Source organism: Conger conger, chromosome 10 (genome assembly GCF_963514075.1).
Source record: "Conger conger chromosome 10, fConCon1.1, whole genome shotgun sequence".
Taxonomy (NCBI): domain Eukaryota; kingdom Metazoa; phylum Chordata; class Actinopteri; order Anguilliformes; family Congridae; genus Conger; species Conger conger.
In genome coordinates this window covers 40,845,630-40,866,995 of record NC_083769.1, presented here as the reverse complement: position 1 = coordinate 40,866,995, position 21,366 = coordinate 40,845,630, and the positions used below count along the sequence as shown (strand labels likewise).

At 47.9% G+C, this 21,366-nt stretch overlaps 1 protein-coding gene across 7 annotated transcripts in view; it reads right to left on the bottom strand.

The window, feature by feature from the left end:
• kif1b (kinesin family member 1B) overlaps nucleotides 1–21,366 on the bottom strand; it is an 82,950-nt gene continuing 61,584 nt past the window's right edge. For all 7 annotated transcript variants that reach the window (XM_061257283.1, XM_061257281.1, XM_061257286.1 and 4 more), the window contains 22 exons: nucleotides 20,168–20,286; nucleotides 19,581–19,666; nucleotides 19,178–19,307; nucleotides 18,111–18,261; nucleotides 17,587–17,677; nucleotides 16,832–16,950; nucleotides 16,350–16,405; nucleotides 12,829–12,937; nucleotides 12,202–12,268; nucleotides 11,729–11,813; nucleotides 11,040–11,145; nucleotides 8,677–8,791; nucleotides 8,306–8,439; nucleotides 8,121–8,182; nucleotides 7,438–7,583; nucleotides 6,503–6,742; nucleotides 5,703–5,774; nucleotides 5,445–5,566; nucleotides 4,706–4,858; nucleotides 3,572–3,764; nucleotides 2,969–3,087; nucleotides 1–2,446 (listed from right to left, as the gene is read on the bottom strand). In XM_061257283.1, the coding sequence (XP_061113267.1) occupies nucleotides 2,404–2,446; nucleotides 2,969–3,087; nucleotides 3,572–3,764; nucleotides 4,706–4,858; nucleotides 5,445–5,566; nucleotides 5,703–5,774; nucleotides 6,503–6,742; nucleotides 7,438–7,583; nucleotides 8,121–8,182; nucleotides 8,306–8,439; nucleotides 8,677–8,791; nucleotides 11,040–11,145; nucleotides 11,729–11,813; nucleotides 12,202–12,268; nucleotides 12,829–12,937; nucleotides 16,350–16,405; nucleotides 16,832–16,950; nucleotides 17,587–17,677; nucleotides 18,111–18,261; nucleotides 19,178–19,307; nucleotides 19,581–19,666; nucleotides 20,168–20,286 (2,518 nt within the window). In that variant the 3' untranslated portion in view covers nucleotides 1–2,403. The remainder of the gene's footprint in view (nucleotides 2,447–2,968; nucleotides 3,088–3,571; nucleotides 3,765–4,705; nucleotides 4,859–5,444; nucleotides 5,567–5,702; nucleotides 5,775–6,502; nucleotides 6,743–7,437; nucleotides 7,584–8,120; nucleotides 8,183–8,305; nucleotides 8,440–8,676; nucleotides 8,792–11,039; nucleotides 11,146–11,728; nucleotides 11,814–12,201; nucleotides 12,269–12,828; nucleotides 12,938–16,349; nucleotides 16,406–16,831; nucleotides 16,951–17,586; nucleotides 17,678–18,110; nucleotides 18,262–19,177; nucleotides 19,308–19,580; nucleotides 19,667–20,167; nucleotides 20,287–21,366) is intronic.

Sequence of the window (21,366 nt, the reverse complement as noted above, 5' to 3'; positions counted from 1 at the left end):
GGTCATGTTTTCTCTAGAGGCTGGCTGACCTCAGAGACAAAACATTTTTTAACTTGGTGTCTGTGAAACCGTCTTCAGAAATCCAACGACTTAAGGGAGGAAACAAAAAGTCTTCTCCATTCTGGCTTTTCTACAGTGGAATGTAATGCAGAGGGAGGTACTGGAGCAACAGTAACCTGGGGCTCCTGTTAAACAGCCCATAGAGACGTCATCCTCCCAGGGTGTTTTAAGCACAGGCCCTACTGGTTGGCTAGCCAGCGGTCCTGCATCTTACTTGTCCGCATACATCAAACCTCGACGTAATGCGACTTTGAGGAAGAGACATACTCGCTTGCACCACTCACTCCCTCCACTTCAGAACTTTAATACCTTTACAGGAGCTAGATCTGTGAGAGCGAAGTTTAATAAATATCCAATATAAAAAATAAAAAATAATGTTCAGAGCATTTTCCATCCCTTTGTCTCCAAACACATTCCACAGTATTATATTAGAAATATTGGAAATCCCACTGTTAGATCTAAACATAGGTTCCACCAGTGCTTGCACAAGTAGCAAGTGTAAACTCCAGGCTTTACTTGCACTGTTTCTTGTCATCTCAATCTGTTCCATACACTCAAGAACATAATGTGCAAAACAACATCAGAGCATTGTAGCTGGCATGATCCACCTTCCATGTGCATTCATCTCTTTGCAAAACTTGATATAGGTACAAACATTAAAAAACAAAAAACAAAATGAAGAACTTATGTGAATCAATGTAGCACCAAGGGTGCATACTCTTCATTACATTGAGGTCCAACTGCTATAAAATGGAGAATGAATCTGGTCCTACGTCAACGTACAGTACAGCACTTCATTTCATTTAAATAACCTGCAAGGCCTGAACCAGAAACACAAAATTCATGACCATAATGCAGTTAAGAGTACCTTCATCAAATAATTAAGAAGGTCACAACAAACTGACCTCGTTAAGCCAGGTATTCAAACATCTTCTGCACAGAGGCCGGTGTAGGAATCTCATCACTAAGTTTGGCCCCTGGGGGATCTGTAATCTGTTACCAGTTTGGGTAATCTATTACACATGGGGCCTTGTCTGCAGGATGTTGGACCAATCAGGGACAGGCCCTTCATCCCCCCCATATTGCAGCAAGGGCATTCTCTGTGATTCTTCCACACAACCCTTTTTGTTGACCAGTCATGCATTTTGTGATGTAGAAATATTTGTATATATTCATTAGCCATCAATCTGTCAGTAACTTACACTGGATTCCTAAAAACTGTCAAAAGGACATGCATTTCATGTAATATCACTGTTGATGCTGAACACTAAAATATAATTTAATGTTACACAGCACTGACAGAAGGTACTGAACAGTACACACAGGTACCAGACAGAGGGGCAGGGGATCCATCTCCTTTAGTCCATTTTGACGTCATGGTTCTTGTGAAGTGGGTTTGTACCTTATTTAAGCCAGGACCTGCTCGCTCTAGCGGGACTGACAGATCAGGGACCCTCCCACCCCTCTTGGCAAACGTGTAACCTGCGCAGTATGTTGCTGTAGCTCACATATGCGAACTATGTGTTAGCTATAGCAAGCATATTATTTGCAATTCGGTTCATGTTGATAGTTATTGCAAGTGAGCTAAAATTTTATATTATATTTACATTGATATTTATTCTTTTTCATTTTCCTAAGGGATCCCTAGTTGAAAACTCACATTACACCAGTACACAGAGCTATTTGACCTGTTCAGTTATAATACATTGCTCAAAAACCAGATGGAAATTCAGCTCATGAACTCATTTCTGTGAGCCATCTTGGCGTTGGTTAAAAACTGGCTGAACGTCCAGCAGCCGGGAAAGGGATGACAGGGGCAGTGCTCGCGGAGTGTCGCGTTCACCTCCCGTTTGTATCGCCTCTGTGAGCAAAGCCGGCCTTCTCCTGTGGACTGCTGCTCGTTTTATGCGGGCACAAGAAAGTTCCTGACTTAACACTGAATGAAGGACAATCTTTACACGCACTTAAGTAACTGAGGAGCGTGGAGAGAAGAGCTGTTCTGAAGTATCGTGCACACACAGACCACTTTACGACATGCAACTAGTAGAAGGGTGAAAAGAAAGGAAAGGAACACACAACGGAAGAGAATACAAGAGGCTAGGAGAGAGAGAAGGAGAGAGGGAGAGCTACAGGGCCAGGAGAGAGAGAGAGATAGAGAGGCATGGGTTTTTCAGGAACTTAAGTTGCTTGAGAGGAGACTTAAGCCACAAGTCTACATACAAGAGAAAACCATCAATAATCACAAAGATTAGTAAGTGTTAACACTCGGTATGTTCAAAGGCTTTGTGAGAGGGACAGGAGCACTGTTTCCTACACTCGGGACGAGAAGTCTCTCTCTCTCTCTCACTTCTTCAGCAGGCCGGACCGCCTCCTCGCCAGCTTGGACCTGAGGGAGAAGCGCTCAACATGAGGGCTGGGTTCATACAACATCTGCACGACTCACACACAGCCTCTCTGCAGGGCAGCACAACTGCTCTTATTCTGTGGGTTTCTGGTTCAACTCCTGCATCAGACACGACCCTTATGCAACCTGAAACTCTCCAGGAAGTATCCAACTGTACAAACAAATTGTCTGAAATCAAAGGGGCGTGACTCACTCAGGATAATAGCCTAAAATGTGAACCATAATCCAAAGGTCAAAAGCATACAAACAGGTTGCTTTCCCAGGTACATGCTTGTGACAAAGTGCCTTTCTTAAAAAGGCTGTGCAAATAAAAATAGAATGATTCATTCATTGATGGTTACAGCAGTGTTTCTGAAGACTGTGGGTCGGGACCCAAAATGGGTTGCAGGAGCCTATGAGATGGGTGCCAGCATGAGACTGTAGTCCACGAGGCCAAGCCATTACACGTGCTTACCGTGTCCCTGAAAGGCATTACGAGTTTAATAACCAGTGAGGAATGCTTACCTTATAGTTCCTGCCAGCAGTGGGTTGAAGGCATACAGCCAGTCATTCATATCTTTGTCATTATTAGCCTGGAGGAGGATTCCTCGGTGTTTAGTGCACACAGCGAATGTGTTGGGAGTCTGAAAACAAAATTCACATTCATTTTTAAAAAAATAGCTATTAAACATAAAAATAACAAAATAAAAAATATAAAAGATCAACATAAGACCAATTGAAATTGTATAATTTAGTGAGCTGAAATGATAAAGCATTGAAAGTGTGAAGTGTTCTAACTTCAGGAGCGACAAACTATCCACTAAACATACTTAAGACCCGCTGGCCTCCTTTTAGGTAGGATGTACCGCCCTCACACTGTAGAAGTTAATGACACACGGTCATCAAAACAATTAAGCCTTAATGAAGAACCTGAAGGCTTCATTCAAGAAACAAGAAATCGTGCGGACTGAGAACTCCAATTTATACTCCATGTTAACCCTTTGGAGAGCAGGTTTTAAGTCGGTGTCCTACAACACCCTTTCAATGACCAGCAGTGACAGCGCAGTGAAGAAGAGTCCAATAACATGTTTGTGACCTCTGCGTTTTGGGGATCGGGGGGGGGCCCACCTTGAGCATGGCCTGCTGGTCCTCGCTGTACTCCACCTGGGCGGTGGACAGGTTCAGCACGCCCCGCTCCACGGGGTCCTTGTCGCTGTTGTAGATGAAGACGTACGGCCGACGCACCACCACAAAGTGCTTCACCCAGGAGTTGGAGCGCGGCTCCATGAAGCTGAGGTAGCCCTTCTTAGACACGACGGACCTGTGTGCGACGATTGGTGCAGATGACACGGTGCGGTTAGAACCCCCCCTCCAGAATACTGCTGCCTGATTGGACCAATCTGATGCCCCCCCTGCCATAATCCTGCTGCCTGATTGGACCTGTCTGATGCCCCCCGCCATAATCCTGCTGCCTGACTGGACCTGTTGGAGCCATCCACCAAGATACTGTGGCCTAATTTGACCTGTCCGAGCCCCCCTCCAGAATGCAGCTGCCTGAGTGGACCCATCTGATCCCCCCCCCTCCACAATCCTGCCCCCTGATTAAACCTGTCCGAGCCCCCCCCCCCCCCCCCCCCTCCACAATACTGCGGCCTGATTGGATCTGCTTTAGCCCCCCTCCGCAATACTGCCCCCTGATTGGACCTATCTGAGCTCCCCTCCACAATACTGCAGCCTGATTGGACCTGTCTGAGCCCCCCCTCCACAATACTGTGGCCTGATAGGATAATGACACAGAAGGAGTGGTACAAAGCAAACACAGATTTATCTGCTGGACAGGCCACGAAAGCCCAAGGGCTGAGTCAGTATCAGGAGTAAGATGGACAGGAGTGATGTGTAGTAAGCAGGCTAAGAGGTTAAGCTACAGGGGAACTACTCAATACATGGAGGTGCTGACAATTTAATTATTTAAATTGGAGAATGCACAATTGTAAGAAAATGCTTAGCAGGGACTAGATAGATAGATAGATTAGACTTTATTCATCCTGAGGGAAATTTTAGTGGGGACTGAGGGACTGTGCTATAATGCAGATTCTTTATGGGGCTACAGCCTCGACTTGCACCCTCCCCCCTTTTAGCACATCTATCTGGCGGTAAGCATTACCAAATGCTGAATGGCCATTACAAAATTACCATTACCAAAATTGCATTACCATTACAAAATGGCCGCCGAAATTAGAAGAACAACGAGCTAGCACTCACCCAGGCCTCATCTCCTCGATGTCGGGAACCAGGTTGAGGAACTCGTTCTTGCCGGCGCGGGCCAGGTAGGAGGTCTCCACCGTGGCCACCATGGGGAAGTTCTCGTAGTCCGAGCAGGAGGGGCTGGTGGCGCGGGAGTTAGCCTCCGGGGTCCTGGTTAGAGAGAGGCGTGAGACGGTAAAGGCTGCAGGGTAACTGCATTCATCCAGATAATGCTGAACCGACTAAGCCTACAGCAGTGATTCAAATACACTACGTCACTGATAACCAAGATAACAACCTATGGTGCAGAGATACTCAAATCTCTACCCTAGGAGCCAGTAGTACTGCTGGTTTTCATTCCACTTCTCCAATCAGGGACTGGTGTACCAGATGAGTGTAATCTCTGGCCAGTCAGTGACACTACTCGACCATGAACTATGAGGCAAAGCGAAAGACTAGCAGCACTACTGGCCTTGAGGGCCATTTTTCAGTGCCCCTGCTCTCTAATTTACACTGAATAGTCTGTCAAGGAATTATTGAAAGGCAGGTTCTATCAGGAGAATTCTCAAGGTTCAATGATTCACACAGTGACTGGCACACCTGTTAAATGAGCAAGGAATTTAATTATTTTAATTTAACAGAGATCACAGAGTCCGTCAATAGCCAACAGTTGAGTTTTGCCACCAAACCAGGTGGGACAAATCCTGAGTACGTTTATAAACAGGCAGCAGCAGAGGTGCCTAGACCGGGGCCTTACTTCTGGTCGACGGAGCTGCAGCGGGATTCAGCCAGGGAGGGGCAGGTGGAGGAGGGGGTGAGGGTAGCACTGCTGAGGCTGGTCACGGACGGGTCGCGGCCCATGGGGGAGATGTCCGACAGCTGGGGGACACAGGGACAAGGACGCACCTCATTGGTCAATCGCAGGGTGCAGGAGACACCGCAATGGTCAATTGCACAGGCCCCGCACACTCAGCGTGTCCCCACAGAGGGGGGCCAAACCTTCCCCTGCGCTCACCTTGCAGTCACTGATGCTGCTGCACAGCTGGTTGTACTCGCTGTTGAAGGTGTGAGTCAGGAGCCGCAGGCACTGAGGAAGGACAGCGGGGCGTTAGGACGCACAACACATGAAGCATATCACACACAATCCAAGTTCCTCCTGAGATTTCTTCCCATCGCCCTTTGAGGGCTTTTCTCCTGACTGCAGTTTTCTTTACCTTGTGTGCTTGCTATTTTGCCCTTTTGTTACTCTGTAAAGCATCGTTGCGACAGTCTTCTATAAAAACATTACACAAATATAATTGACTTGACCTTCAAATCCTAAACTAGGCTTTGACAGACACAAAGCCTCTTCCATGACTTGAAAAACATGTTCTCTAGGGGCCTGATTTACTGAGGCCTTTAGCACTTACAAAACCAATAACATGACAGATTATTGGTCATGGTATTCCTTTTGCATCAGTCCTTGGTTATGTTCCTGGCTTTGTATGTACTAAAAAGTTTTCATAGGCTGTCTTACTAAATCAGGCCCTAATTGTTCACTCTGGAGGCCCGGAAAAGGCAAATAAAGGGACAAAGGAGATACACTTTTGTTCCTCAATGAACAAATTTCCTAAATGTACACAAAGTACAGTAATGAGTATATATTCCAAACAAAAAAAAAGTTATATTTTGCTGGGCTAGGGGTATAATGTTATACACCTACAGGGTACCTCCCCAGCCACAAGCATTTGCGCCTATATTTCTGAGTGTCTACACTGCGGGCAGGCTGGAGAGCCAGGCCTGCGGAGAACCAGGCCTCAGCAGGGGGAGCCCCACCTTGGTGGCCAGCTCCTTCTCGCGGTCCACCAGGCTCTCGATGTCGGCCGAGTCGTAGCCGCTGCTCTCGCTGGGCGTCAGGGCGCTCTCGAAGGTGGTGCTGGAGATCTGCGAGGAGACGCTGGTGGAGGTGCTGAGCGTGCCGCTGCTGGCGCTGGGGGACAGCGAGTCGCTCAGCGATTTGGGCGCCGCCTCGCCCAGCTTCTCCCGCAGGAGCAGGAGGTGCCGCGTCTTCTCCACCTGGGACGGGTGGGAGGGAGGGAGCGAGGGAGGGGGAGAGAGGAGGAGAGGAGTGAGGGAGACTTCAATTCCGCTTTAATTCAGGCAGTGATTGGAGTAGCTGGAAAAAAAGGACTAAATCCTCGAGAAAGTGTTGTGGGAAGAAAGAGGGAGATGAGAAAAAAAAGGATGGGGCACTAACAGCTGTGATTAGAACAACAGCAGTGGAGCAGCTGAAGGTTTAAACCCCACTACATTTACCCTTCAGCAATTACCAGCAGCTTACATGACTTTTACTTTTTATTTTTTTATACAAACAGTCAATTTATTCTGCACGGCTGCAGCCATTATAAGACTAAGTGACAGAGACAGCTGATTGGTTATATCAGTGGTAGCCAACAGTGGTCCGGGAGTGCTGATGACATTTCTGTTATTTATTCCATCCAAGCTCGATCAAAATCCATCACAGCCTGGTGGATCATGAAGTCTGCGCCTGAATATCCTGGATGGTGAAATGCTGAGTGCCTTCAGAACATCGTCCCCTGCATCATTAACCCTGATTAATTAAAATTAATTAGTAATTTAGTGACATGATCATCTCTAGCAAACCAGGACCAGGGCGGTCTACCTCTGGGTTATATCTTCAGAGATGAGGGTACGCTAAAGACTGGATTTGATTGGTGGAGAGGCTCGGAGTGGCAGGTCCCTGAGCCTACCTCATGCAGCTGCTCCAGCTTGTCCAGCTCCCATTGGTGCTCCAGAATTAGGCTGTCCCCCCTGGGCCTCCAGCCTGCCAGATTCTCCTCCCCCCTCACGTACGCTACCGACGTGTCCAACACCTTCCTCCTCCTCCGCTGCATGCCTGGGACACACACACACACACACACACACACATGTGCACACACAAACACGCGCACGCACGCACGCACACGCACACACACACACACACAGACACACACACACACAAGCACAAACATATGTCTTAGTAACATGCCCAACTCACACACAGCAAACTGCCATTCATCATTTCATAATTAGGTGCCATTATTTACGATATTAATGTGAGAGTTTATTAGGTCTGATGTAAACACATTAGCCTTGGCTTAATAATACATATCCTTTATAGCTCAGATCTGAAAGCACTTTAGTCATTTTATTTATACAGAAAATAAAAAAGGGACTGGTGGCTGATGCCATTAATCAATGTCGGTGGCTCCTTTCACAAGCAGGTGATGAGTTTCCACAGCAACAGGGTGCACAGACTCTAATGTAACAGGTACTTTTCCCTTCTCACAATTTCTAGTTATTGAAAGTAACGGTGCAGCACACATGAGCATGTGCACACACACTCACACACACACACACACACACACACACACACACACACACACACACTCACCTGGGCTTCCTGTGTCAGCCATCTTGCACAGGCTCAGCTCATAGATTCCCGTCACTCTGTTGCTGTAAGACAGAACATAAGAGTTTTTCAGGAAATGAGTGGCGTACAGAAGGCCGGTTAGGGGGCAGAAGGGAGTAGACCAGGCGGGGGTTGAGGGGGTTGGGGGGTTGGGTTTGGGCACGCACCAGTCCGGGCTCTTGGAGTACCCGCTGCCGAACAGGCTCCTGAGGGAGCGAGGCGGGGAGATCTTGGCGTCTCGGGAGTAGAACACCATGCAGATGTCTTTGGTGATGATGGCCGGCTGGATGCAGTGGTCAAGCTGGGGAGGGAGGATAGTGTGTGAGCATGCGCACTGACACATAAGGAGACACACACACACACACACACACACACACATACCTCTCTCTGTCTCACACAAGCACACATACACACAGCAAGTTTTCCCTCTTCACAACCTTTAGTAATAAAAAGTAATGGTGCAACACACACACACACACACACACACAGACACACACACACACATACACACTCAAAGTACATGCAACCAAAGGCTGACCTCCAGATAAGCAGACAGAGTCATGTAGATCTTCTCTCCGTAGGGAGTGACGCGGTTCAGGAGGAGAGAGTTGTGTAAGGAGCTGTCCCACACTGCCTCAAACCTGTAGAAAGTCCTGAAGAGAGGAAACAGGCCTTACAGTGCGTCTGATGTGCAGCCCATACTGCCCTCTAGTGTACAACAGTGTAATTGCATGTTAGTGCACACTCAGAAAAGCCTCTATTCCATGGATGCTCAAATCTGGCCCTCGAAGCCAGGAGTACTGCTGGTTTTCATCTCTACCTAATATTTAATTGATTGATTGGTTCGCCCTTCATTAGAGGGGAAGAATGAAAACCAACATGTCTTGGGCCAGATATGACCATCGCAGCTCAGCTCACAGATGTTGCCCTGCACTACTACACCGACTACGTTCCAGTGAATTGTTTGAAAACAAACACCCAAAAGCTGTTATAGATGTGTATACAAACGCTGTCTTGTCAGGCAACACTAGAGTAGACTACTTTCAACAATCTCAGTGCTAAACAACCACAGGAGCGCTAATCGCTGTGTGTGTAGCACCGATGTGTCAGCATCACCTCCCTGAGGATGTGAAAAGCCTTCTCCGGTGTCAGAGTGTGAGACTGTCGGCTCTGACAAGATTAATGACCGTGTCCACACACACACACACACACACACACACACACACACACACACACACACACACACACACACACAGATGGCAGGCGATAAACTATTCTTCAGCAGACTTCAGGATGACAGCAGAAGAGAGAAGGCTGTTACGCCGTCAAAAACCCGTTTCTGACAGGGTGCAGGGCCTGTCTGTCCATGCAGACAGAGAATAAAGAAGGGACAGTTATCTGAGCTTGAGTCTGTCACGTCTGCCAAGCACTCACCGGTGAGCTACATGTGTCTCACTGCCCCCCCACACTGCTCACCTGTCCTTCTCCTTCCTGCCTCCCTATTGGTTGCTGGCCTGTCAGCCTGCACCAATGTAGGTGTGAATGTGACACAGTTGCCATGGAAAAGAAAACTGATCCGGGCATCAACTAGATGCAGGGTGCAAGATAGAGGGGCAGATGCCATGTAAGAGAGGCACCTTATTTGATACACGTCCTTATAAGCGTCTTTTTAAATACTATATATTGAGAAAGGGAAGGTCCTGTCATTTATTTGGCGGTTGCTAGGACGCAGGATGTGAAGTGTGTTTGTATGCTTGTGTATGTATTAAGTGGTGAGCAAGTACTGTGTTTGGGCTGCACTGGTATAACCCATAGAAAAGAAAAACAAAATATGGATTCTGAATTATTATAATGTGTAAAATAATTAATGTATCTATGAAATTGGACCAAAACCAGAAACTATGGGACAACACAGTGCTAACACAAGACAGAATTAAAAACTTAAGCTTTGCTATTTCATTGTCACATGAGTCTCATAAAGCTCTTTACTGAGAAACAGCTTTATGCTCTCATATTGTGGGTACCTAGCAATTTCCTTATCAAAACAGAGTCTGTCAACCAAGTGTCCAGCAGCAGTAGGAAGCAAAAAAAAAAAAAAACAAGAGAGACAAAAAGCAGAATGAAGTCAGGGCACAGGCAAAAGAAAACATGCAAAGCAGGTGAGAAGATAAACGCAAGCAGGACACAGATGAGCAAACGACTGAATGCACACTGGAAAACTTTAGATGATATTAACTGAAGCTCTCACGTTTTACATCGATTATGCTATAGGGCAGTTCTGTTTCTGTACACCAGGTGTCCCCACAGTTAGCAGAAAAAGCTACCCTGATAGTCCCAGAAAGACCTGGGACAGGTCACTGGATAACTGGACAGAGTAAAGCCCGGAACAGACCTGTTTACTTCAGTCCACGTTCCAGATTTGGGAGGATTCCGGGTTTTACGCAGCGCAGTTATCCAGCTAACTCAGCAATCCTGGTTCATGATCAAAGCCCCTGCCCTGGTTAGTTTGTCAGTTTGTTAATCAGGCCCCGAAAACAACATTTTCAATTTCATCCACTCTCAAAGAAAGGATTAGCGATGCTGTGAGAAAAATAATAGTTGCACAAGGTTGCCAGTTTGGAGATGTGCTTTACATTACATTATTGGCATTTAGCAGACGCTCTTATCCAGAGCGACGTACAACAAAGTGCATACCCATAACCAGGGATAAGTTCGCTGAAAGACCCTAGAGGGAAGTACAATTTGAACTGCTACCTGTACAACAAAGGTAAGGACGAGGGCCTTTTTTTTTTTTTTTGAGAACAAATAAACAAACAAACAGAGCAAAAGTGACCAAAGTGAACTATGTGCTCCAGCCCTTGTGGGGTGTGCCTGGGACTCGGTGGGTGTGCTGGACCGTACCTGTTGGAGTTGTGAGAGGACTTAATGTTTTTGGCTGAGATGATGTTGAGGGACAGGACAGCATCTGCTGCAGTGTCGTCCACCTCCGCCTTGGTCCTGATCCGACCTTGAAGCAGGGAGAACACAGGCATGCGATTCAGAGAGGGGTAAACACAAGCACCCCGTCCTGTTATAAACACTGAAGTACCAGAACCGCCCATGGAGAGCATGTCCAAATGCAGTGTGCCCTGCCAGTGCCAAGAGAGAGTTGTGCCGTTTTAGTCTTTAGCATCATTGCGATGGGAATTCAACCACTACCATTACCTAATACTGCCATGGGCGACAAAAACAAGCCCAAATTTAACACAACTGTGTTCAGACCCCGTAGAATTTGAGTGACCGTGCTGAATGTGAACAGATCATTGAACATAGATAAGCCTGTTCTGGGTACAGCCAATTAAACATTAAGCCCAGTGTTTTTGGAATGTGCACCAACGCCTGGATCCATTCTGACGCAAGTGCATCTGACTGAGGAGGGAAGTGTGTGACACTGGCATGGCTACTGGGCAGTCCTCCAGGCCACGCGGTCAGGCCACGCGGTCAGGCCACATGGTCAGGCCACGCGGTCAGGCCACATGGTCAGGCCACACGGTCAGGCCACACGGTCAGGCTACCCGGCCGGTGAAAGGGCGCTCCACGGAGGGACTCACCGACCACCAGCTCCCGCACGTCCTTCCAGTGCAGCTCGCTGCCCTTCTCGTGGATCAGGGTGACCGTGATCCGCCGCTGGATTCCCTGAGGGCACAAACCAGGCACCGTGTCACTTCCTGTGAGATATCTCTCAGCCAATCACATGCAGGCCTACACACACCACCCCAGATGCCACACACACTCACTGGTACTTTGTTCACTGTATAATCGAGCATGAGCACTGCTAGTTATACTTGGGATATCATCCCAAATCATAACTGCTGGTAAATCAGATGACAGAGAAATGTATTCCTTTATCCTAAACATTTCAAATTCAATTTTCAACTTCTGTTCTTTATTAATAGTCCAAGTTAACACATCCAGTAATGTTGTGAAATACACTAACAGTATTGATGACTCGTGGGAGCACCAGTAAAAACCCTGAATGTGTGAAGTGTTTAATGTCAGGCAGTGTGTGGTACAGCGGGCGTACCTGGTGCAGAAGGTAGGTTCCATGGCAGGGCTGGGCCCCGGTGTGGTCCACAACAGCAGGAATGTACCTGAGGGAGAAAGCACTGATGAGCGAGAGCCTGAACCAGCACAGCAAACACCCTGTAGCAAAGGTTTGATTGGGCCACTCAGAAGATCATGACCCCCCCCCGATACACAGGTTTGATCAAGGGTCACCACCCCTGATACAGAGGTTTCACTGGGCCAATCTGTGTTCACGACCCCTGATGCAAAGGTTTGATTGGGCTATTCAAGGGTCACAACCCGTGATGCAGAGGTTTGATTGGGCCACACTGAGGTGACAATCCCGATGAAGAGGTTTGATTGGGCCACTATGAGATCATGACCTCTGATGCAGAGGTTTTATTGGGTCATACTGGGGTCACAACCCCTGATGCTGAGGTTTAATTGGGTCACTCTGGGGTTGCGACTCCAAATGCAGTGATTTGATTGGGCCACTCTGGGGTTACGACCCCTAATGCAGAGATTTGATTGGGCCACTCTGAGGTTATGACCCCTGATGCAGAGGTTTTATTGGGTCACTCTGGGATTGCGATCCCAAATGCAGAGATTTGATTGGGCCATTCTGGGGTCACGGGAGGAGACTCACTCTCCTGTGGGCTCCAGTTCGCTGATCTCGAACCACACCAGCAGGTCGTACTTGCTGACGCAGTGGCCCAGGTTAGACTTGCTGATGGCATTCAGTTTGGTGGCCGGCACTGCGGAGACAAACAATCCAAAATCAATACTGCAGCGAAAAATAACTCCGCCCGGAACACAGCCGGCAGCCCCCTGGCAAGGAGAAGACACGGGAAGACGGGGAGCGCTCCCAGTGCATTCTGGGAAACAGTTATTAGAGAAACTCTCCGCTAGACTGCTCTGCTTATCAGCATATGCCATTTGACTGCAGTGACACTAAGCTGCTTAGAAGTTAGATGGGCCGTAATTACATCAGCGTAACGTATACCGATTACTGCAGGGGGGGGCGAAAGGTGACGGAGAGCAACGAGAGGCAAATTCCATTAGATGTGGAAAATTTGGCATTTAACTAGACTGTAATAGGATTTTGATAAATGAAAACATTGTTAAACGAGAGTTAATGGGATGGGAGAGCTAATCATCGCTGCCGTTCTTATTACATTTTAATCTTCGCCAGATCAGTGGAGCGGCTCTGAAGAATCAATAGCGTTTGATGGGCTTTTCAGCGGGCCGCTAACGAGGCCCGCGGCTAACGAGGCTCGGCGCTAACGGCGGCTCCCGCTCCGCTTCCTCAGGGCCGGATGCCTCCCGACGCACTGGGCATGTGCAGAAACGGCAGAGCCCACGACACCTGACCGTAACCCCACGACGACACGACCTGCCCCAAACGCCCTCTCACCGAGAGCGCACACACGGTATTCTACGTTCATTCTCACGCTCGAGCGCTGGGATTGCAGCAGTCACTAAGTTATGGGCATTTAGTCGACGCTCTTATTCAGAGTGACTGACACATCTTTTTAAAATGAATTAATGAATTCTTACATGGTATCCATTTCTACAGTTGGATACATACTGAAGAATATTCAGCTCAAGTACCATGCTCCCGGCTACAATGGCAGGGTCCTACCTTGGAATCAAACCTGCCGCCTTTAGGTTTCAAACTCGTACAACCTAGCGAATTTGATTCTGAATTAATAATAGTATGCAACACTCTGATTTCCATTTAACATTAGGGAGAGCAGAGACTTGAATCACTGTTAATGTGGCTGTGTACCACATACGTATGGGGTTTTACAGCAGTTTTAAACCTCCAGGTTCTGTTGTCTGAAATACAAAGGAAACGCATATTGCTGACTGAGCAGGCCATTTCCCTACCAAAGCAGTATAACAGTAATACACAGCAGTAATTTAAAAGTGCACTGTCTTCAGTCAGTCTTCAGTCCACAGGCCCTTGCATATCATCCGATTGGGATGAAGTCGGCTGCATTCTGCCAAGACAGACGCAGCTTCTGTTTATGTTTTTGCTCAAGACAGAACTGCAAACACTCAAACTAAAGCGCTATTCAGCACAACTACACTCTGCACAAAATCTCAGTTTCCTCTAGTCAACAATATATTCTACCAAGTTAGAGAGAAATTTGTGCTGAGAAAAAAACTACAAAGATGAGCACTCACTTGGGTTCCACCTTCATGCAGAAGTACCTTGTTGGAGAAACACCTCTACAACATAGATCTACCATCTACTGCTATGCTCATGAAAACATAACACAGCTACACCATGCCACTTCATACCCAATCAAGAATGGCTTTCATTACAATATATTACATTAATCTAAAAAATAATCTCTAATTCCATAACCATGAACTGAAGACTAAGAGCCATAATGTACAGGTTAGAAGCAGCTATTTACTATAGATACTATAGTGATATATACTATAGATGTGTGATGGTTGAGCTGCCCAACCCTGTTCCTGAAGATCTGCCGTCTAATGCGTTTTCGCTGCAGCCCTAACCAAACACACCCCATTCAGCATCTAGAGATCTCGCTGAGGTAATTAATAGATGTGGCAAATTAGGGTTGAAATGAAAACCTACAGGACGGCAGATCTCCAGGAACGGGGTTAAACGGCCCAGGGGGATCTTAACCACTTCCACGTCCAGGCACGAGCAGCAGAGATTAAAGGGAAGCAAGCTCTACAGCTAGACTCTCCCAGAGGGGAGCAGCTCTGCTTCGGCCGGGGGGGGGTCACAGTTCACCAGACCAGTGCATGTGAACACACAAACACACAGGACACGTCGAGGGAGGGGGGGCGGCTAGACTGCACTCCTCTACGGGCTTCCCCCAGCCCCTCCCACCCCGCCGCGGTACGAACCGTGGTGTCTGGGCACGGTCAGAACGGGCACCGTGGGCACGGGCAGGAAGGGGAAGTGCGATAGCTGGTCGGCTCCGTCCTCCAGGCTAGCCACGGCGGAGGACGCCAGGGCGTTGGCGTGCTCGGACAACGTGTCCAGAACCTGCCCGTGTACGTACCCGCTCATCAGATACCTGATCAGCTCAATCTTTCTGGCGTGGTCTACGGGTGGGAGGGGCAGGGTCGTGTGATACAGGACGGGGGAGGGGGGCACGTGGAAGGAAAGAAGAGGGCCAGGCAGGAAGGGGTGGAGAGGGGGGGAGGAGGTGGGGTTTGGGTAATGTTGGTTGGGATCCAGAAAATTAGGAAAATAAGGGAGGAACAAAAAGAGAAAAGGGGAGAAATGAGGCATGCAAGTACGTGAATGGGCTTAATTCAGTAAAAAATGTTCAAATAAAAACATGCAGGTTGTTACATAAACGTCATAAAGGGCAAATGGAAAATAAACAGGGTGAGTGGGCGCGAGGGGGAAAGTGTGCAGTTATGGCTCCTCCACGTGTTCAGGCAGCTCCCAACACCGCGTGAGCCGGCTTCATCCAGCGCCCGCACGGCTGTGCTCCTCACTGCAGCTCCCGACAAGATTTACAGGCACAGAACAGCGTGTAACCAGCTCTGAGGCCAGCCCACATATCAGCAGGTCCGCTGTCCTCACAGAGTCTATTAGTGTCCCCTGGCTGACCGCTTCACACACCCAATTTATGTTCAGGTCAAAGTTCACCGCCACAGATCGAAGCCTTGTTAGCACTAGAGGAAAAACTAACTTTTTTTTTGCCACTTTTTGCCATTTTATTTTAGTCACAAAATTGATTTGTCTCATTTGTCTTTTGGTCTCCTACACCACTTCAGTTGTCAGGGCTGAGTGCGGTTAGTTACGGACTCTCTGGAATGTTCCAGTCACAAATTCAGCTGTGACCCAGAACACCTGAGAAAGGACATGCTTCACACTTAACCAGGGAGAAAGAACCTCACATTAAGCAGGCATTTAAACTACATAAATCACACCAGTTAAGTAAGAGTTCAGCTGTAAATCAAACCAATCATACAGTGAAAGGCCAGAAGGCCTAGAAGGTCAAGAAGGCCAGAAATTACAAATGGCTCAGTGCAGGTTTGGGGTTGGGTAAGGGTGCAACTCAGGCGTTAAAAGAGGTTATTCATAAAATCACGTTAGTTACACCGTTTACATAATTAAAGTGCCTACTTAATTCAATTGGTATGTAAAAGCATTAATGTGAGCTGTACCTGGTTTGGACAGAGGCATGGGTGGGGGGTAGTACTTCCTGGAAGGCTGAGGTGGCCTGAGGAACAATATGGAAAAGAAAAAGACACGTTATACTTTGTAACACTGGCCCAGGGGTACCAGAGCATTTGTATACTCACAGGATGGATGTAACAGAAGACTGTTGACTACAAAGTTCATTCATTCATTCATTATCCTAACCCGCTTATCCCAGCATACATTGGGCGAAAGGCAGGAATACACCCTGGACAGGTCGCCAGTCCATCGCAGGGCACACACATCATTCACTCACACACTCATACCTATGGGCAATTTAGACTCTCCAATCAACCAAACCTGCATGTCTTTGGACTGCGGGAGGAAACCGGAGTACCCACGGGACCTCCTTGGTGTGAGGCGGCAGTGCTACCCACTGCACCATCCGTGCGACTACAAAGTTGTTTAAGTGAAATAAAGTTTTCTCCAGTGGTACCGCTCCACTCACCTGATGAGGTCCTGTCCATGCAGGTGCAGAGGGTGCTGCTGGTAGTGTCCAAACACCTCGAACACGATTGGCTTGGTCTTTATGTACTCTATGAAGGACTCCGTCACCTCCACCGCAATCTGTGCAGGAATGTTTTGTTAGTTAGCAACCAACTCCATGAATACCGGACACAAGGTGCTCAAAGCTCTACTGCACATGTGTTTATTTTCCTGCTTATAGACAAATTATGCTCTGTCTGACACTTTTCCTGAATCAGACTCTGCTCGAAGTACCCTACACACACACACACACACACAATAAAAATTGACCTTTTGACGGATTTAGTGAAGACTCAAGATAGTGCTAAATTACTTTGAGTTCCCCCAGTACTCCTGTAAAAACATGTACAGGGAAAGACTGCCAGATCTGCCATCACTCATGGAGAAGTGGGTTACAGGCCCACAGCTGTGCACAGTCTGCCTGAACGGGAGTCTGAATCCAGGGGACTGCACCAGACCTGGGGCAAATACATAACTGGTTTAGATTCAGATACTTTCCTGTGCTCGGTTGATCATGCCTGGTGAAATTGAGCCAACCAAGAGAACCAGAAGATGGGGGTCTGCACTTTCTAAAAGAATTTCATAGATTCCAATACACCAGACAAGCTCAGTAAAGCACAGATAAGTATTTGGCCCAGGTCTGGACTGCACGGGAGGGGATGCGGGCACGTTTTACGGTTCCTTCTCCAGCACGGTCCTAGCGACCCGGTCACTCACGTTCTGGACGTGGTAGAAGCCCAGCGGACTGCCCTTCCCAGTGTTCTTCAGGGGCTCGGTGGAGAAGGCCTCGTCATGGCGATGGAGGAAGCTGTGGGGGGGGGGGGGGGGGGGGGAAGGGCATTGTGGGACATTACACAGGCAGCCAGAGATGGACTCAAACTAATTTCAATTCAGTTAAGTTGCATGACTGCAATTTTGTTCATTTGTAACTTCATTTTGAGCACTTTTTGTACATTTATCCTAAACAAGGATAAATATTCTGTTCCTGAGGTGGAATCTGATACATGTTCTCAGGCAGGAGGTTCTGTAGAAATGCCAAGAATGTTGCCTCATGCATGTTCAATATATGGAAAAATAAATAGTCTTCACTTTTGCCAGGACAACCAGTAACCAGTGCAGTAGATTTAACCTGAATTTAACAGAACCCATGTCACACAGGCTTTCTCCTCCACCAGCCCATCTGTGGGAAAGGGCTGTTTTATGGCACAGAGGGTCAGGCGGAGGGGGCGGGAGTGACTCACTTGAACTGGCAGAAGATGTCTGCGTACTCGGGCAGGATCGCGCTGGCCTGCAGCACGGTCACGCGGAAGGTGAAGATGCTGCCCACCTCCAGCTGGCCCCCCAGCCCCTCCGACAGGCCCGCCTTCGTGTCCCTGTTCCCCCGCTTCAGCTCTGGAGAAAGGGCGTGGGAACCGGTCACGACACAAGCAGGCACACGGCAACACCACGTACGGACACGCACAGGGTGTGTAAGGTGCATGCAACCGCAGTGACGCTGAACAGCCCATGCACCTGGTATAATGTACAATCTTTGGGACTCAAGGCAGGGGTTCCCCCCCAGGACAATGTTCCGTGGAGGGGAAAGAGCCTCAGAGCCTAAACAGCAGTGGTGTGAAGTGTTGAGTCATACTAGTCACATTACAGACTACACCTGACCTGCTGCAAACATGACTACACTATGACAATTTTGTTCAATTTCGTCTTTGTTATATAACAGCACTGTGCCTTTTTCCCCTTCCATGGAGATCTGAGTATGAGGTTTTATTGATTTTTCTCGGATGTTTGCAGAGGAGAACTTGAACTCCAGTATTATTAATACTTGAGGGAAACCCAGCAAGATCAATCTGCAGTCACTGTGGAATGTAATGCTGTTCTGCAGAACAGCAAAGTGAAAATAAAGGAATTCACAAGATGTGGGTACTGCACGTGACTCCAGAAAGTATGCTTGAGGGAAAACACTGATCCATTTATTATTTACGAAACTAAACTGTGAGGAACAGCTCCAAATCAAAGCCAGGACTTGGTTTAGCACCTGTAGCACTGGAAATGCCACTGTGACGGTGGGGTTAATGGGCATCTTTGTTCACACAGTACCATCAGTCTCTGAGATTTCATTAGAGGAATAATCAAACACGCTGGAGGGCGAGACCCTTTGGAGTCTGAATACGAGCATCTGCCTCCATTCTTCTACACACTGCTCACGTTCAGCTCGTAAAGCCAACATTTTCTAAGAGGCCTGGGTCACTGGCTCTGCGGAGAAATGCAGTATGGGACAGCTGGACCAGCGGGGCCCAGTGTTTAAGCCTACCCATGTCATTGATTCTATTCATTTCCTCCGAGGGTGTGATGACCTCTGAACTTTGACCTTGACCCTCCACAATGCGAAGCTCCTCCAACGAGAGGCCAGAGCGAGTCATGGCCACTGTGGAGAAATCACTCTGGGAGACGGGAAAGAGACACCATAAACACTCAACAAAAAATACTGTCTACTTCTCAAGTTTTAATTACCTTTTTTAAAAAATAATAATTTTATAACCTTTAACAAATGTTAACTTTTAAAATGTTATGGGTCAATATTGGCATCTTCAAAAATTCCTTTATCGATCTGAGGTCGGAAAGCCTTTTTTCTGTTCTGCCGCTAAAGTCAGCCACAGTTCTTGGTGCTGTTTGGTACTGTGTGTTCTGACAGACAGAAACTTTGGTGAACGTACCGTTTTGAAGTACTCATCATCGAAGGAGATCTTGGCGGTTCCAGACTGTCGCACTCCGGACCCGTAATCAGGGGCCTCCTCGTCAGCTGCAGAGCAACACAAAGGCAAGGCGACTCAGTCCAGCTGAAAGCAGGACAATGCAGCCGGCGTGTTTTACAGCCTCCTTCTCAGGGCTCCTCCAGCTAAGCGCACCAACAGATGGAGCCAGGAGCCATGCAGGTCATGTACAACCACGGCGGGCCGGGCAGAACAATACAATGCGTCTCTACATGATTATTCTGGTCAAGCTTTAATTAAATGAGTTTGGGAATTATTTCAGTGTATATCTGTGGACACAAAAGATTTTCCTTTGGGACTGGACTAGACAGGTCTCAGTCACACACAATAAACACCACTAACTCTTCAGAATTACTGTGAGGTGTCCAGTTTCTCAGAGTCTAAACTGTGAGTTGAGATAAAGGACTAGATTTGCAGTCGCTGGTTCTAGCCTTTTCCTTTGTGAGAATGTCCCTGTCACTCGGGACTCTGTCACAGGGGAACGGGCAGGCGTGAGGCGGGTTTGGGGGTAGGGGAGGGGCGGCACTGACCTGCGATGGCCTGGACTCCCACGCGTAGGAAGCCTCGCACCTCGCCCTTCTCCGTCACGATGGCCACGCGATGCACCAGGGGAACGGGGTACAGCAGGTTACTCAGGTACACAAAGGCCCTGCAGGGGATGGGAGAGGGAGAGGGAGAGAGGGAGAGAGGGAGAGATGATGTCCCCTGATTCAGTCTGCCTGGAGTCCCTACTGTTCCCTCTCACTTCAGACAGCACTGGGGAAATGATGGCCTGCCTTCATGCGTCACACACCACCAGACACACACCTTCTGCCCTGTCCCTGGAGCTGTAAACGCACCTCTTATCAGAGCGATTCAGCCTGATGCACTGCTTCACTTTTTAAACACTTTAACCCTTTCAGGTGTAAGATCACAAATATGTGAATAGAGTAACATTCTAATGCTGAGGTAACAATCAAATCACAACTGGGAATTAAAAGCTGCTTGAAAGTACTGGAGTTCTATACCAACATTGCAACAAACCTACTCTTCAGAGGGTTAATATTGAGAGGGAAAACACATTTCAAGAAGAAAAGACCCCAATCATCATCACCTGAGCATTTCACAGCTAATTAACTGGACGATAACAGCCTGAACTAAACACCTGATGTGTGAACACCTGATGTGTTCACCACAAGTGCTAAAATTCTAACAGAAGGTCTCATCCCACGCTTCTGAGAGCAATGGAAGACACTCCATTAAATAAACTAAAACAAAAATAATAACAGCAAATAAAAACAGAAAATAAAAGCAGACATAAATCTAAAGGTATGGCAGTTAATGAGATGAAAATGACAGCACGGCAAATGAAATGACACAAAAAAAAAAAAAGCCTGTTCGGTCTGTTAAAAGATGGAGTGGGTCGAAGACGGAGCCTCTCTCCCAGTGTATTGATTCCTCCCCTGAGGCTAAGGGGACAGTGTGCGCCTGGGATCGCTTTCACCCTGTCACTCCTCACCATCCCATTTTGCCCAACGTGATTGGTTGGTTGCGTCTACGCTCCACTTCCCCCCCTTACAGGAAGCCTCAAGGCCGAATCCTGAGGAAAACAGACTGTGCGGCCACATCGCTGAAGATGGAGTGACGCAGGTTCCCCCATTAACCCAGCAGGTCTAAAATGGCCGCCATCGATCCTGCGTCTTTGCCCATTCACCGTAACGGCGCATTAACAGACTGAAGAGGCTCCGTG